This window comes from Chroicocephalus ridibundus, chromosome 5, assembly GCF_963924245.1.
Source record: "Chroicocephalus ridibundus chromosome 5, bChrRid1.1, whole genome shotgun sequence".
Classification (NCBI taxonomy): domain Eukaryota; kingdom Metazoa; phylum Chordata; class Aves; order Charadriiformes; family Laridae; genus Chroicocephalus; species Chroicocephalus ridibundus.
In genome coordinates, this window is record NC_086288.1 from 62,332,764 (window position 1) to 62,346,310 (window position 13,547).

General features: G+C 38.5%; 1 protein-coding gene across 2 annotated transcripts in view; it reads right to left on the reverse strand.

Annotated features, from left to right (window-relative positions):
- Positions 1-1,443: 1,443 nt before the first annotated feature.
- SEL1L3 (SEL1L family member 3) overlaps positions 1,444-13,547 on the reverse strand; it is a 39,290-nt gene continuing 27,186 nt past the window's right edge. For both annotated transcript variants that reach the window (XM_063336671.1, XM_063336672.1), the window contains exons 16-24: positions 12,982-13,109; positions 12,264-12,347; positions 9,807-9,897; positions 9,613-9,697; positions 7,406-7,515; positions 5,997-6,124; positions 4,433-4,535; positions 4,264-4,336; positions 1,444-2,719 (exon numbers count right to left, since the gene is read on the reverse strand). In XM_063336671.1, the coding sequence (XP_063192741.1) occupies positions 2,553-2,719; positions 4,264-4,336; positions 4,433-4,535; positions 5,997-6,124; positions 7,406-7,515; positions 9,613-9,697; positions 9,807-9,897; positions 12,264-12,347; positions 12,982-13,109 (969 nt within the window). In that variant the 3' untranslated portion in view covers positions 1,444-2,552. The remainder of the gene's footprint in view (positions 2,720-4,263; positions 4,337-4,432; positions 4,536-5,996; positions 6,125-7,405; positions 7,516-9,612; positions 9,698-9,806; positions 9,898-12,263; positions 12,348-12,981; positions 13,110-13,547) is intronic.

A 13,547-nucleotide genomic window follows, 5' to 3' on the forward strand; every position in this document is an offset into this window, starting at 1 on the left:
GAAGCGTTGCTTATCTTAACATACTTTAAGTATACTTTGGTAGAACTTTCTGATGTAATAGCTAACAATAAACAAAGACCTAACTATTAACTGCTGGCGTCAAGAAATATATTGCAACCTCAGCAGTTGTCTTCTGAAATACAGATGTGAAACCACGTTTCTGGCAAACCACCTCAAATTAGTTAATTACTGAAGTTGAGAACATGGGCTTACTTTAGAGAGCAAAAGGCAGTCAGCCAGACTGCGAACGCTTAACTCTGACCCATGTGTACACAACCTAAACCACTGCTGCTCTAAACCCCATGATTTCAACACGCGGGCTGCAAACATGCCACCACTGACGAACTCCCATGGGATTAATATTTTGCTAAGGGCTTCAATTTTGCTACATATTTTACTACATACATAGGTCATACAGCTTGCACATGTAGCTTACTATAAGCAAAATTTGTCACGTGCATGTCCCAATGGGTTTTTGTGACCATCTAGCTGTATTTGGTACCTAACACCATGCCTATGTTGCGATGATTCTCTACTTGTCTTCAGAGGCTACACTTGACTTTCTGCAATACTTCTGGGTTTACCATCTAAACCTGCCCCAGTTTTAATGCAGACGCACACTGTTTTCTTTTATCAGGTGATAAAAGTTGAGAGAACTCTTGAAATAGCCATACATTTGTGTTAAGGAATTTGATACGCTGAAACTTAGCTGCACAAGTTTTTGCCACTCGAAACAGACTCAAAAATGCTGGTGGTCCATCTGCAGTGGATACCAAAAGCAGAGTGTACAACCTCTGTAACTCAACAGCAGTTTAGTATTGCGAAAGTGGAGCTCCTTGTAACACTTCAAAATACTTGGCTATACATAAAAAGAACAAAATACGTATCTGCAACTGTACTAAGAACAAGTAGTACTCTTTGCACTGTTCTTGCTCGCATAAATGAAAAACTCAGTAATGTGGCACACAACTCGCTTCCCGATTACATGGCTGGGGCGGGGAGCTTCAATGTCTGGGTGGGTGGTTCCCCCCCCCCTTGCTTACTCAATGGAGCTTCAAAGCATCAACTCTTCTCTGAACACTTCTGAATGTTCAGTTTTCTGCAAGTAAAACGCACCCTGATGGTATGTATATAATACATTTTTATGTGTGTGTGTGTGTATATATATATAAAAAACTTCTCTTGCAGGTCGGAGGCTTTTTTCCTTTTGAGTCATTGCTTTCTTACTAAAAGCTCCTGTGTCTTGATTGAAAAACAAAACACAACCTCTTTGAGGCCTGCTCTGTGAGAACGCTGTATTCCTCAAAGAAAGCAAGGGCTGACTGTCCCATTTGGAGCTATGAAAACAGATGCCTAAGTAATGTTCTTCAGAACGTGCAACAGCAAGACATGATTTCATCTGAGAGGTGCTTTAAAAAGAAATAAAATCTGTCACATACAGGCTCAATTAGAAAAATATTTTTATTTACAAGAGTAAATAATGTAGTGCAAGGAGAGTGGATTTAACCCTCAGTAATGCATAGATTGATGCAATTTAGAGTCTGTGGTCTGCCTCATTTTGCAGAGGTGCATGCATCCCTGCTTTTAAGGTCAGCCCTTTCCTACAGCCACTTACCAGACAGCTTTAAATCAGACAGAAGGCATTCGCACTCCATACCTGTTATCCATATAACCCATCTAACATTTATCAAATAAACTGTCACTTAAATAGGTGTCTTTAGGAGTTACTGTAAAACATGAAATAAATCCTCGCCAATGTTACCTATGGAAGAACCAAATAATAAATTGTTCATTCACTTTGTGTCTCCTGTTCACACTTAATTATTCTTTTATTTATTCATTGAGGAAGCTACTTTCTCTAATCAGTGGCTCTCGGCAGGGCAGGGATTGTTCTGTTGTGCCTGCCAGGGAACTGCTGACACTGTGAAACTTTGACCAAGGGTTAGCCAGCACAGCTACTACATTATGATCATACTGCAACGCTTCCTGGTGTCTTTCAAAGCAAAATACTTTTTGCATAAAAGAGTTAGGATGGAATATAAAATGCCAAAGAAGTAATTGTTATCACTGCATGTACAAATGTCCTGGCTTGGTGTTCCGTGGAACTTGGAAAGTGGTGGTGGCTGGGCTTCGCTTTTATGTAACTTCCATGCTTACAACTTGGAAAACTCTGCCAACTTCACCGGTAAAGTAATCTCAAATGCAGTAAAGGCAAGTTAATAAGATGCGAAAAACTTGTTCATCAGAACTGGTGGGAGGTTTACTCATTCTTTAATTAGGCAAGGACTTTGCATGTTTTCTTCTAGTCCTTCAATGAAATACAGTATGATCATGTGTTGTATATAGTGAGATAATCTGCATTATCTGTTTGGAGCATTAAATAAATTATAGGGATGTTTTTCCTCTATAGTGGAGCAATCAGATCAGTAAATTTCCCTATGATTTTGGCTGCTGGACTGCATTATTAATGTCACTAACAGGGTTGGTTGCCAGTTCTTAGATTTGTAGTTGTTCATATCCCAATGGGACGTCAACTTTAAGAAAACTACACTTCAGCTTGTAACAAGAGGATTCTGAGGGTTTGACTCCTGCTGGGCTAAATCGTTTGAAAAGGTAGATTCATCTTGCTGTACTAGTCTGGTAGCATCCTCGTTGCTATTCTCTGAGGAAGAAGGTTCATCTGATGACGGTTCTGATCTTGTTCCAGGAGAATTATGGGCTTCAGAAAAACGTCAAAAGAAATTATTAAAAAAGACCCCACTGCGTCTAGAAGTCTGTTCATCAATATTTAAATATTATGTGGATATAAAATCACATATAAAGATAATACTCAAAAGTTAGGAAATAATGAAAGAAGAATGTCTGTAACTATATACTTCTTACAGATGTAGTGTGATTCCCAAGTTACACAAATTATAGCTAGCAAGAAAAGAAAGCAGGGTTTCAGAATTACTTCCATAGTCAGCATGTTATTCATAGCTACATGTCTTAAATGCTGTCTAGGAGTTATAAAATACAAATAATCTTTTTATATTTAATGGTGTTTTTTTTTTTTTTTTAAATACTATTCCCTATAGGTATAGGCTGTCAATGTGAAAAGTAATTTTTTTTTTTCTGTATTTTATTACAGAAATATGTCCAAACCCAGTATTTTCTGACCTGGGCTTAAACTGCCTACTGGAATTAAGTCACAACATAAGAAAGTACATTTAGTAGTGGTAGAAATTATTTTCATAACTTGTAATATTCATTTCACAACTTCCCCATCAAGATCCTGCCTTGGGATTTGAAGTGAGACACTTGGTTGAAGCTGGCAATGCTTTTAAAAAGTTCACTCATTATTTTTGCATGTGATTGTAGGATGTTTTTCCCTTTTCCTGCACAATCTAGTTTTGGCTCTGATATCAGATTGGATGTTAGGAAGAAGTTCTTCACCATGAGGGTGGTGAGACACTGGAACAGGTTGCCCAGAGAGGTGGCGGAAGCCCCATCCCTGGAAGTTTTTAAGGCCAGGCTGGATGGGGCTCTGAGCAACCTGCCCTAGGGGGAGATGGCAGGGGGTTGGAACTAGATGATCTTTAAGGTCCCTTCCAACCCTGACAGTTCTATGATTCTATCGCTTTCAATATGATAAAAAAATAACGGAAGTATTAAGAGACTGAAGTCTGGCACTTGGTTTTCTGTCCCTCTGTATTCTCTGTCCCATCACAACATACAGCAAACCTTTCTAGTTTAAGACAGGAGGAGTCGGCAAGTGCAGATTGACCGTATTTACTGATTCTGTTACTGGTCTGAAGAGGCTGAACTGCCACCTCCTAAATTACTCCAATGTACCAGCTCTCTGAACCTCCCTTTTTCTCCCACCTTGTATCCAAATGGATCCACTCCTACGAAACAGGGAACACGGTCTCATCGCATATTGTGGAGACAACATATGAAATTAAAGTCATGTAATTACTCTAAGCATAGTGGATGTTGAGAGATGGGAAGTAATCTCTTATTTCCAGTCACAATCTCCTGCAGTTCGTGTTTTTTATTAAGAATCCCTTTTATCAAGGGAAATTCTCCAGAAACCAGCAGATTTAAAACTTGCCTTGCTTCATCTACCCCTTTTCAATGATCCACAAAAGACTTGTGTGTCAAAGAAGCTGCTGTTCAGAGGTACCTCTACCAAATCTAGAATTCCTGCTTTTATTTTTGAAGCTTTTACTGAAATAAAAAGATCATTCCTCTTTCTTCAATTTTACCATGACAAATACTTACCAGATAAAGCCTGAAAATACTGCACTGCAAATGCAACCAGAATTGATAAAAGAAAGGTTCCCATGAAGTAGATCTGTGACAGTAAGTTTAAAAAACATAATTAGAGCAGTGTAAAGGCAAGGTAAGTGCTCCAAATGAACTGTGCGTGTACCAAAGGAGCAATACATACCAGAGTAGACTGTAAAATATTGTTCCAGAAAACTCTCACATAAAAATAAAGCAGTGCTAATGAGCATGGACTAATTGATTCTTGGTTGCTATTATTCCAGCACCTACGACAAGAAGATAAAAACTACTAATCAGTCCTCATCTACAGTTTTGCGGCATTTGTTGTCTGGTAATCTAAAGTGGGTTTTCAGCAAACCTCAGTAACCCAGAAAAACAAGCAGGTATTATCATCACTCTCTCACAGATGGTGAAGTAAAAATTCATAGAAATACCAGATTAACTTAATTAAGCACAGAATTCCTTACCCTAGGAGTATATTTTTTTTTATTTTCTTATTAGTCACCAACAGGTCTAAGCATCCAGGCTACCCTGGCCAAGCAGTCACAGGACAAGGTTGTAGCCAAGTTGCTTTGTTCTAACTAATGTGAGTCAACAGCAGTAGGACTTGATTTAAGATTAGATGCACAAAATTTAGATGCCTATGCAGGATGCTGGTGCCTAAACCCCCTTTAGGGACACTGGAGTAGTACACAGTGCCGTCAGAGCTTGAAAAACACCTTAGCTGACTAGCTCCGAGGTATCTGTCGTGGAGTGAGCTGAGCAACTTTCTCACTTGCATCAGTTAGGATTTCACCTACTAGGGGAGTTTAGACAGTTAAATCACAGGCACCGGTTTTAATCTACTCTTTCCTACCAAGCTGAGGAGGGAGGGGTGAGGGTGTGTGTATATATAGATATATATAAAATTTTTATATTAAATTATATACTCTCTATATATTATATATAAAATAGATAATTTATATAAAATTATATATATTTTATATACATTTTTAGAAAAAGCTAGTGCCCTTCTGGAAAAAAAGTGTATGATGATTGTAAAACTCTCTGCAGTTACTCTCAGTGCATTAGCTCCTCCTCCTTTAAATATCTGAAAGGCTAAATATCCACAAATCCGCCAAATATTCTGTAAGCTTCCCTTCCCACTATGCTTTCCAACACACGTTGCTCTACCCAGGTAAAGGAAACCTAAGTTCTGCACCAGAACTGGAGGTTCTAGGATGGCTTGTGCATGAACGGTGCCGGCACAGACATTCAGGCAGCAGACCTGTATCCTTCTCACATACCTGACATTCTGTATCATAACATCTGTGCCAGGCTGGAACATCTTTACAGAATAAATAGGAAGGACTACTGTTATCCCAATTACATAATTTTCAGTTCTGTAATAAGTTATGCTATATTTATCATTAAAAGATTGTTCTGGACTGTATACAAATTGGCAGTGCCTAACTTAGGAACTTAAATATATTGAATTGGAAAAGACCTCCTGGATCATTAAATCCAGTCCCTGCTGTATCAGGTAACCACATATAATCGGGTCTCTTTTAGAGGCATAAACTGAAATAAATTTAGGTCATTTAAGCGTTTGAAATATGTTGACCTTAACCTGCCTTAAATCATACAAGTGAACAAAGTTAATAATTACAGGAGTTGCTGCTCTCCAAGCGTAAATGTTACTCACATAGAAAAACAGAAGATGCTGATTAAGGGGAAAAAAGACTCACCTGTAATAAAGTTCCTGAAGAAGTGAGGTATTACTAGAATGCAATGCCTGATCAATTTCCAAGTGATCCAGAATGTAGGAAGGTATGGAGTTGCCCTCTTCCATGACAAGGGCCAAATTAAAGAAACCCTAACAATAAAAAAGCACACATACGTTTTAACGATTAAATTTTCACATCTATATTTAAGGTCTACTCAGCATCAAAGATCTAAATAATTATAACTGTCTTATGTAAATAAATTTTGTATAACATGATCTTCACTGAATAATTATGAGAGCCTTCTCTCCTAATCATATACCCAGGTAAATACCGAAAATGCAAAAGAATCACCATTTTCTTAGGAACCACATGGAAAAAGATCTGAGCTTTCTCATTTTTAGTTGCTCTTTGAACACAGAAGATACCATATCAAACTGTAATCTTTTATCTACTAGGGAAATACAGATTGAAAGCAGAAATGGATTCCTGTTCTGTTACTGTTAAATTCCCCTCCACCTAGCTCTATACATCAACAGCAATCTGAATTGTGAAATTGAGAGCAGAAGTTTTCCCCAGACAATTTAAGTCCCTAATCTTAAAGTTTTGCCTACTTGGACAAGTCTTAGGCATCCCTATGTCTCTTCAGAGCCATGAACATGAACACGCGTGAGATGTATTACAGGATTCCCCATCGGTTTGGCTTCCATACTTTAAAGTAACTGTTCATGCATTTCTTCTTTCCTTTGCTAGTTTAGTAGTAATGTTTTGTCCCGATATCCTCAAAACAGAATCCAACTATGCTACCTCTAGTAAATTAACATACAAGATACTGCCTGGGGACATTGTCATAGGGAGAGGGAGAACAGAATATTGCACCCAGGACACTTCAGGAGGGTCTGAGGGCAGTAAACTCAGTGTTGAAACATTGCATGTCTTTAGTAATGAGATACAGTGTATCTTTTAATTATAAAGTGCTTTTAAGATGAAGCTTTTGTTGGCGGAGTGAACAAAATCCATCCTAGGATTCACGCAATGTACCAAGGGAAATGAGCCAGTCTTTTTGTTTATATCCTGAAATAGCAGAGGATAGGACTGGAATACAACTCTGCAGTCTATTAATTCTTCCCCTTGCAGCAAGAAAAATACCAAAGTCACAACAGAATCAATTGTGCCAAGGTATGGTAGCACTGAATTAGGCGGTTCACCTTTAGCTTTCAAAACAGCCTAATTCTAGGACTGTCCGTCTATGCTAGGTTTACCTTCTATTATCATGAAGCAGCAACTGTTGACTCACAAGGTATTGTGAGATAATTATAACTTATTCTACTGGGTTTCTTCAGTGCAGACGTAGCCAATAATCAGTCCCAGGTAAATCCTCAGATTGTTCTAAGCTCTGATGTCTTATAAACACATTACAACTGCGGACCCACCTGTGAATCTCCCTCTAATGCAGCTTGTGCGTACATCCGCATTGACAGCTCAAGATCTTTAGACTGGTTCTGGTAACCATAGTAGTAGAAATCACCCATCTTCAAATAAGCTGTGGAAGAAACCACTAGCAGATCATTTAGAGTATTTGTAGAAATAGAATTAACCAACTATTAATATGATGGAGAAGTTAATGGTAATTCTATTTAAAAAAAAAAAAAAAAAAAAAAAGAGTACTCTCTCTCTCTGCCTCTGTGGATACTTTACATCAGCCTGCCCACTGAAAATATTTATCCTAGATGAAACGGTTTCTCATGGCTTCTCTTTAGTGAATTCAATGAATGATATTGCTACTTGTACAAAAACTGAGATTTAGAAACTTTATACTGCATTCTTTCTTCACTTGCTGAATCTGCTTTTGGGCAACCTCTAGCCTTATTATTCAGGCTAACCCTACTAACTTGGTAAGACTTAAAAAACATGCTGTCTAAGCATTTGTTCTGTACCTGTCACTGTGGCTGAACCCATCCCCAACGTTACAGAACTTTGCTGACAATTTCATTAGTTTCAGATCCAACCCAACCCAGGAGAATGGCAAGGATAGAATTTTCCTGGTCTAGAAGGAAGCGATGCCCAGGAAATATTTTACAAACATCTTCCTGTGGTATTTCACAGTAATGAAATGTACCAACAGAGTGGGCATTGACCCAGACAAGAGCAAGCATGACATTGCGCTAATCTATGCTAAAGAGTTTAAAAACTCCCATGAATGTGTCTACGCTTATCCGACCTAAGTTTTCCCCAAATGGTTTGAAACACTTCTATACCTTGCCTTGTGTATCTATGGCAACTACCTAGAAATTCCACCTATTTTTACAGTGGACTCTAGCAGAGCTCTTCCAGGAAGCAAGTGGGCCACTGACCCCAACAGCAAAGGCAGAAAGACTATGTAGATGGGCTGGCACAGATGCAGAGTGGAAGGCCACGAACGCTGCAGTGAATCATCAAGAAGAGAATTCCCCTCAACCATACCAACTGTGTCATTCCAGCCCTGGCCCAGAGAGCATTCCCACCTTGAGGTTACCCTGTGTTGCACTGATAACATAGCCCTGGAAATCTCTGCTGCCGGGGTTAGACTCTCCATCCCAGGTCCTACACTGGGGATTTGATCCTCCACTACCGCAGAGAGGGGTCTGAGATAAAACTCCCCTTATGTTACCCATGCGAGGATGTCATAAAGCAATCAAATCCTTCCCCTGTTGCACCCAGCAAGTTTTCTCTCCTTTACTTGAATGGAATCACAATCTCACCCCATGAGTCTGACCTTCAGAAGCTTCTCTAACGTAAGACTGTACCAGTGGATCTGCCAGAGGGTCAACCAAACTGCACCTTGCTAAGATGTCTACAAACTGCTCACAAAAGCTAACAGGGTGTTTCAGCTCCTGTGGCTTCAGGCTGCTTCAATGTGGTATTCAGTTTCCGTGCTGCTGTGTATTTAAACGAATAGCTTGAATTATTTTTATACTCCATTTTTCTACAAAGCACTTAAACCTTTTTGTGAGACAATCAGATCAATGTTTTCAAATATTAAATAACTCTTTCAAAGGCACCAAAATGACTTAGTCACTAAAGTCACAGATGTAGTAGAATTTAAGGCTGGAGGAATAAACTTTTTTTTTTTTTAAACAGAGAATCCTTTAGTTCCCTAAGGTAAGCTGTGCCAATGTTGTTAAACTCTGTACCCTAACAGGAAAACTCCTAATAAATTAGATAAGGAATCCTTTAGCCTTCATTAGTTTCTCATGACTGAATTATGATATGGAAGTATATTTGCTTTTGGATTTTCTCTGTGATAAACTGAACAGCACGAACTCCTAAAGTCTACTATTTTTTTTTTTCTTAAACCTTGAGTCAATTGCTTAGGCTCCTAAATATCTAGCCCTTTCTCAGGGCTTAGCTTTTTTATCTTACTTTATTCAAATTTTATCCATTTTATGCCATAAAAAGGAAATTGTCAGAAAAGCTGTGCTGAAACACAACACTTAAAATACATTTTCTCCCCTCTGATATTCCTATCAAAACACTAAAAAGGAAATCTATGATAAGCAGGGATTACTTGCTCGCTCATATGGAAGTTGTAACAAACGTAGTTTTGAAATTAAAAAAAAAAAGGTAAAATTAAAATTAAGAAAGAATTCCCTATACGTACCAAATGACGGTGCATTGACTTGAGAAACAGAGAAATTGTAGTATCTCCAAACACAATCAGTTGCTAGGTATTTCCTTGCTAGGTCCTGGAAAGAAAATAAGTGATCCATTCATATCACAGTTAAGAGATTAGGATCACACTATTATTAACAAGTGTTCCTTTTAGGATAATGAGTTGTGAATACATTTACTTACTGGTCTTTCTTCACAGATGTGTGCTAAATTGGACTGTGACACTTCAATCCCAGTTTCAGCTGCTAAAATGTAATGCAGTAGAGCCTCATGCCTAATGTTAGATAAAATAAATTAGTGAAAAACCTAACAAAAATAACATGCATTTTAGTCATAGTTAAAAAAACCCCTGCTAAATAAATTGATAAAATCACCTAAGAGCAAATTTTTGGTACAAGGCTTAAAAGCCAGAGGCTGGCAACCACACGCAACAGCTACATCTACTGGAAGCGCTTGGTGTAACAAGCCATGCTGGCTCTCAAGAATCTGCAGTTTTCTCTCTTGCACTGAAGCTAGATTGGCTCCAGTGTGCATTTACTCTATGTGCAAGACTGATGATAAACTTGAATCGATATTAAGCCCAATTATCTATTCAAATGCTTCAGATAAAGCATTCTTAAAAGACTCTTACCTCCTCCACTTAAAAAAAAAAAATCCATAATTAACTTAGCAGTGTACCTACCTGTCAAACATTCATCTGGGTACTTCTCTGGTATGCTTTACCCTTTTATTTCTCTGACTTGTTTGTCTTGTCTTTTTGGACTATGGGCTCTTTGGAATGGAAATTGTCTCTCATTATATTTGAACATGTGAATGAAATAACAGTCTCAGTCCCTCTATGGACTCTATACATCCCACTGACTGTAAAGCAAGTAATAAAAGCGAATTTTGCATTTGCAGGACAGCAATTCAGTATCGCAGTACAGTGGTACTGGGCATCATTCCAGAGGAGAGCATCTCTCTCATGTTCTCTGCTACTCATCTACTCAATATTATGAAGGCTAAGCATTCAGAATTAAGAGGAAGTCTTGCGTTTGGTTTTAAAATTACAACATTAAGAAAGCCACTCGGGTTACTTTTTTCCTACTAAGGCGTCCTATTAAAGGGTCATGCTTCCAGTGGTTTTCTCCACAACACAACGCTAAACCCATGGCAAGTTTCAGGGTTCAATGGTTTATTTAAATGGAAGCAAATATACTTAAATATACATTTGACTTCAAGAGTAGGTGCTTAAGCAAAGAAACTTTAAATGACATTGTGAAAACAGCTGCCCTTACAGAACTGGCAGGTGTAACCTCCTGTTTCCCAGCTGCTGCTGCAAGAATACAAATTCTTCCTTGTACTTGCCCTGTAAAAACATCTGGGACAATGGAGATCTGGCACCACAGAAGGAATTCAGGATACCTAAGCTGGAAAGTTAGTTCTTCTGATCTTTAAGTCTCAAAGGGCAATTCAAAAAAGAAAGTACATTTAGGGCCCTTAAATCGGTCTCTGAAGATCAAACTACCATGACTGACACATGGCTAGTAACACCAACAACTGAAGAATACATACTAGTTGGCAGTGTAACAATTTACACCTGTGCAAGATACATGAAAAAATATTCAGAAGCAAAGATTTCAACATGGACATACTCCTAAAACCAGAGGTGACTAGGACCATTATTTATAAGTAACTACCCGTACACTCTTAGTCACTGGCACATCAAGTGGGACTCCAGCAGATTTGTCCTCCTAGCTGTCAAGACCAGACCTTCTGGGATCTTAATGCTCTACCTGTCACGTGAACAGGACTTTCATGCGACTGTATGCAGAGTGAGCCGGGTAGAGTCGCAGGCTCGTACATCAGAACACGCTACAAAAATATCAACTGAGAGTTTTTCAGTGTTGAAAAGTGAGGTCAAGTCTCAGGAGAAATGTCTGTGCTGGACCAAACAGAAGGAAACTTCTTCTAGGAATGGCTTACTCCAGAACAGTCCACTGACAGTTTCTTGTAGTTCTCCTAAGCCTGAAGCAGTAATTACGTACCAGCAGGGGGAGGCTGCAGGCCTAAACGAGCCATTGTCTTAATGATGTATGACAGTCTGATGCCTGCACGTACAGTATCTGATGCTTATGCCTACAGGTCGCTGCAAAAACAGAGCGTTAACCTGGAGGCTATTTTGAAACCTCTTGGCTGGCTCATTGGATGTTGTAGCCTCCAGAAAAGATAATATTAACCATATTCAAAAGAAGAAATCTAATCCAGCAGTCTCAGTTTTCGTGACATGGAATTATAACGAAGAGAGAAAACAAAGTACGGCTTTTGGAACAGAGGGAATATTAAAAGTGAAAGGCGGTCCTCTGGCTAATCCAGTGCACACTACATGCTATGGTACTATGGGATGAAAATCACAGACAGCAGATACAACACTATTTCACTCTACAAAATCCCTCTTTTTCACTTGTTTCTGTCAGAACTGTTGAATTATGCTTTGGGTCAACTCCTCCTTTCCTTTATGTTAATGTGTGTTTTACTACCGATTTCAGTGGTGCTGCTATTTGTGGTTTTTTGAGGGGATACCCCAAATTAATTATTTTATCATGCTATAAAGTAAGTGAAAAATAGAAAATGAACTCGAAGAGAACAAAACAAACATACCATGAAAGTTCCAGATAAGCATTGAGAGCTTTTCTGATGACATGACCTAAGTAGCCGTTCTTCTCTGCAATGTGTTTTGCCCAGCTGTAGAAAAGAACAAACAATAAAAAATGAACAGCTGTGCTCCAGTGACGTTATCCCAACTCACGCTGACTCAAAGGACACAAAAGCATATGGGATCACCTTCCGACTTCTTACAGAAGACAAACTATGGGATTTCACAGTAATTGCTGCATCAGTCTCACAACTATTGACTGAATTAGAACATTTTGTCCATCCATCTCCATGAGCATATCAGAGACATCCTATGTTTTTTCTTGGCAAAATTACATTCTTTATTTTTTCTTTTTTTAAGAAAACAAACATAAGTTAATAGCTAATTATCTGCTTTTTTCCTTATGTAAAATACCAATTCTACCACATCAGGAGCCTGATATTTCTTGAAAATCAAATAAGCATGGCTTTGTTAGATACAACCTCTCCAAGTTGTTCCAGAAAAAAAAAGTACTTAAAGTACTCAGCATCTCTCAAAATCTACCGGTCATTTAAATAATACACCTGTTAACATGGATCAAACTTTACTGCAGAAGAACCTTTCGTTGAGGAGGTAAGCACCATGAAATGCAAGATATTTAGACTATGGACTTAAAAATCATCAATATTCAAAATAATCCCACCAGAAATATATTTGCCTTTAACAAATGGTTTCATTCCTTACATTACAGCTTTTTCTGGATCTCTAGGGAATTCTTCCATATTTCCTGTCATGTAGTACAGAGAGCATCGTAAAGTCCCTTCTATATGTCCTCCTTGGGCAGCTTTATAGAAATAGCGTGCAGCAACTGTCTGTGAAGAAACAAGACACTATTAGCAACTCTGCATTATTAATGTTTACTGAGTTTTATTTCCCAGGATTCATTTCATTAAATGAATTAAAAGAGGCAATCAGCTAATTAAGGCAAGCCAGTTTAACTACTTTTAATGTATTTAGATGGAATGAATTCCTTTCTTCTAACTTTTTAATAGTTTGGGCAGGAAAAAGGGCTGGTAATATATGAAATGTCAAATAGAGAAGTGTCTAAATGCATAACTAACACTTGGTAGCATACAAGCCTTGTGTGTGCTGACAAAAGTAAAATTAGTTATTTGCTAGTAGGGAGATGACTAAGGGATGCTGAAGAAGAGACACAGAACGGGACTTTTGCACTGGCGATGGCTACGTGACGGCTGGAGAGCAGCAGCACTGCTCGGTACGTCCAGCAGAGTACAACCCCAGTGCTCAAG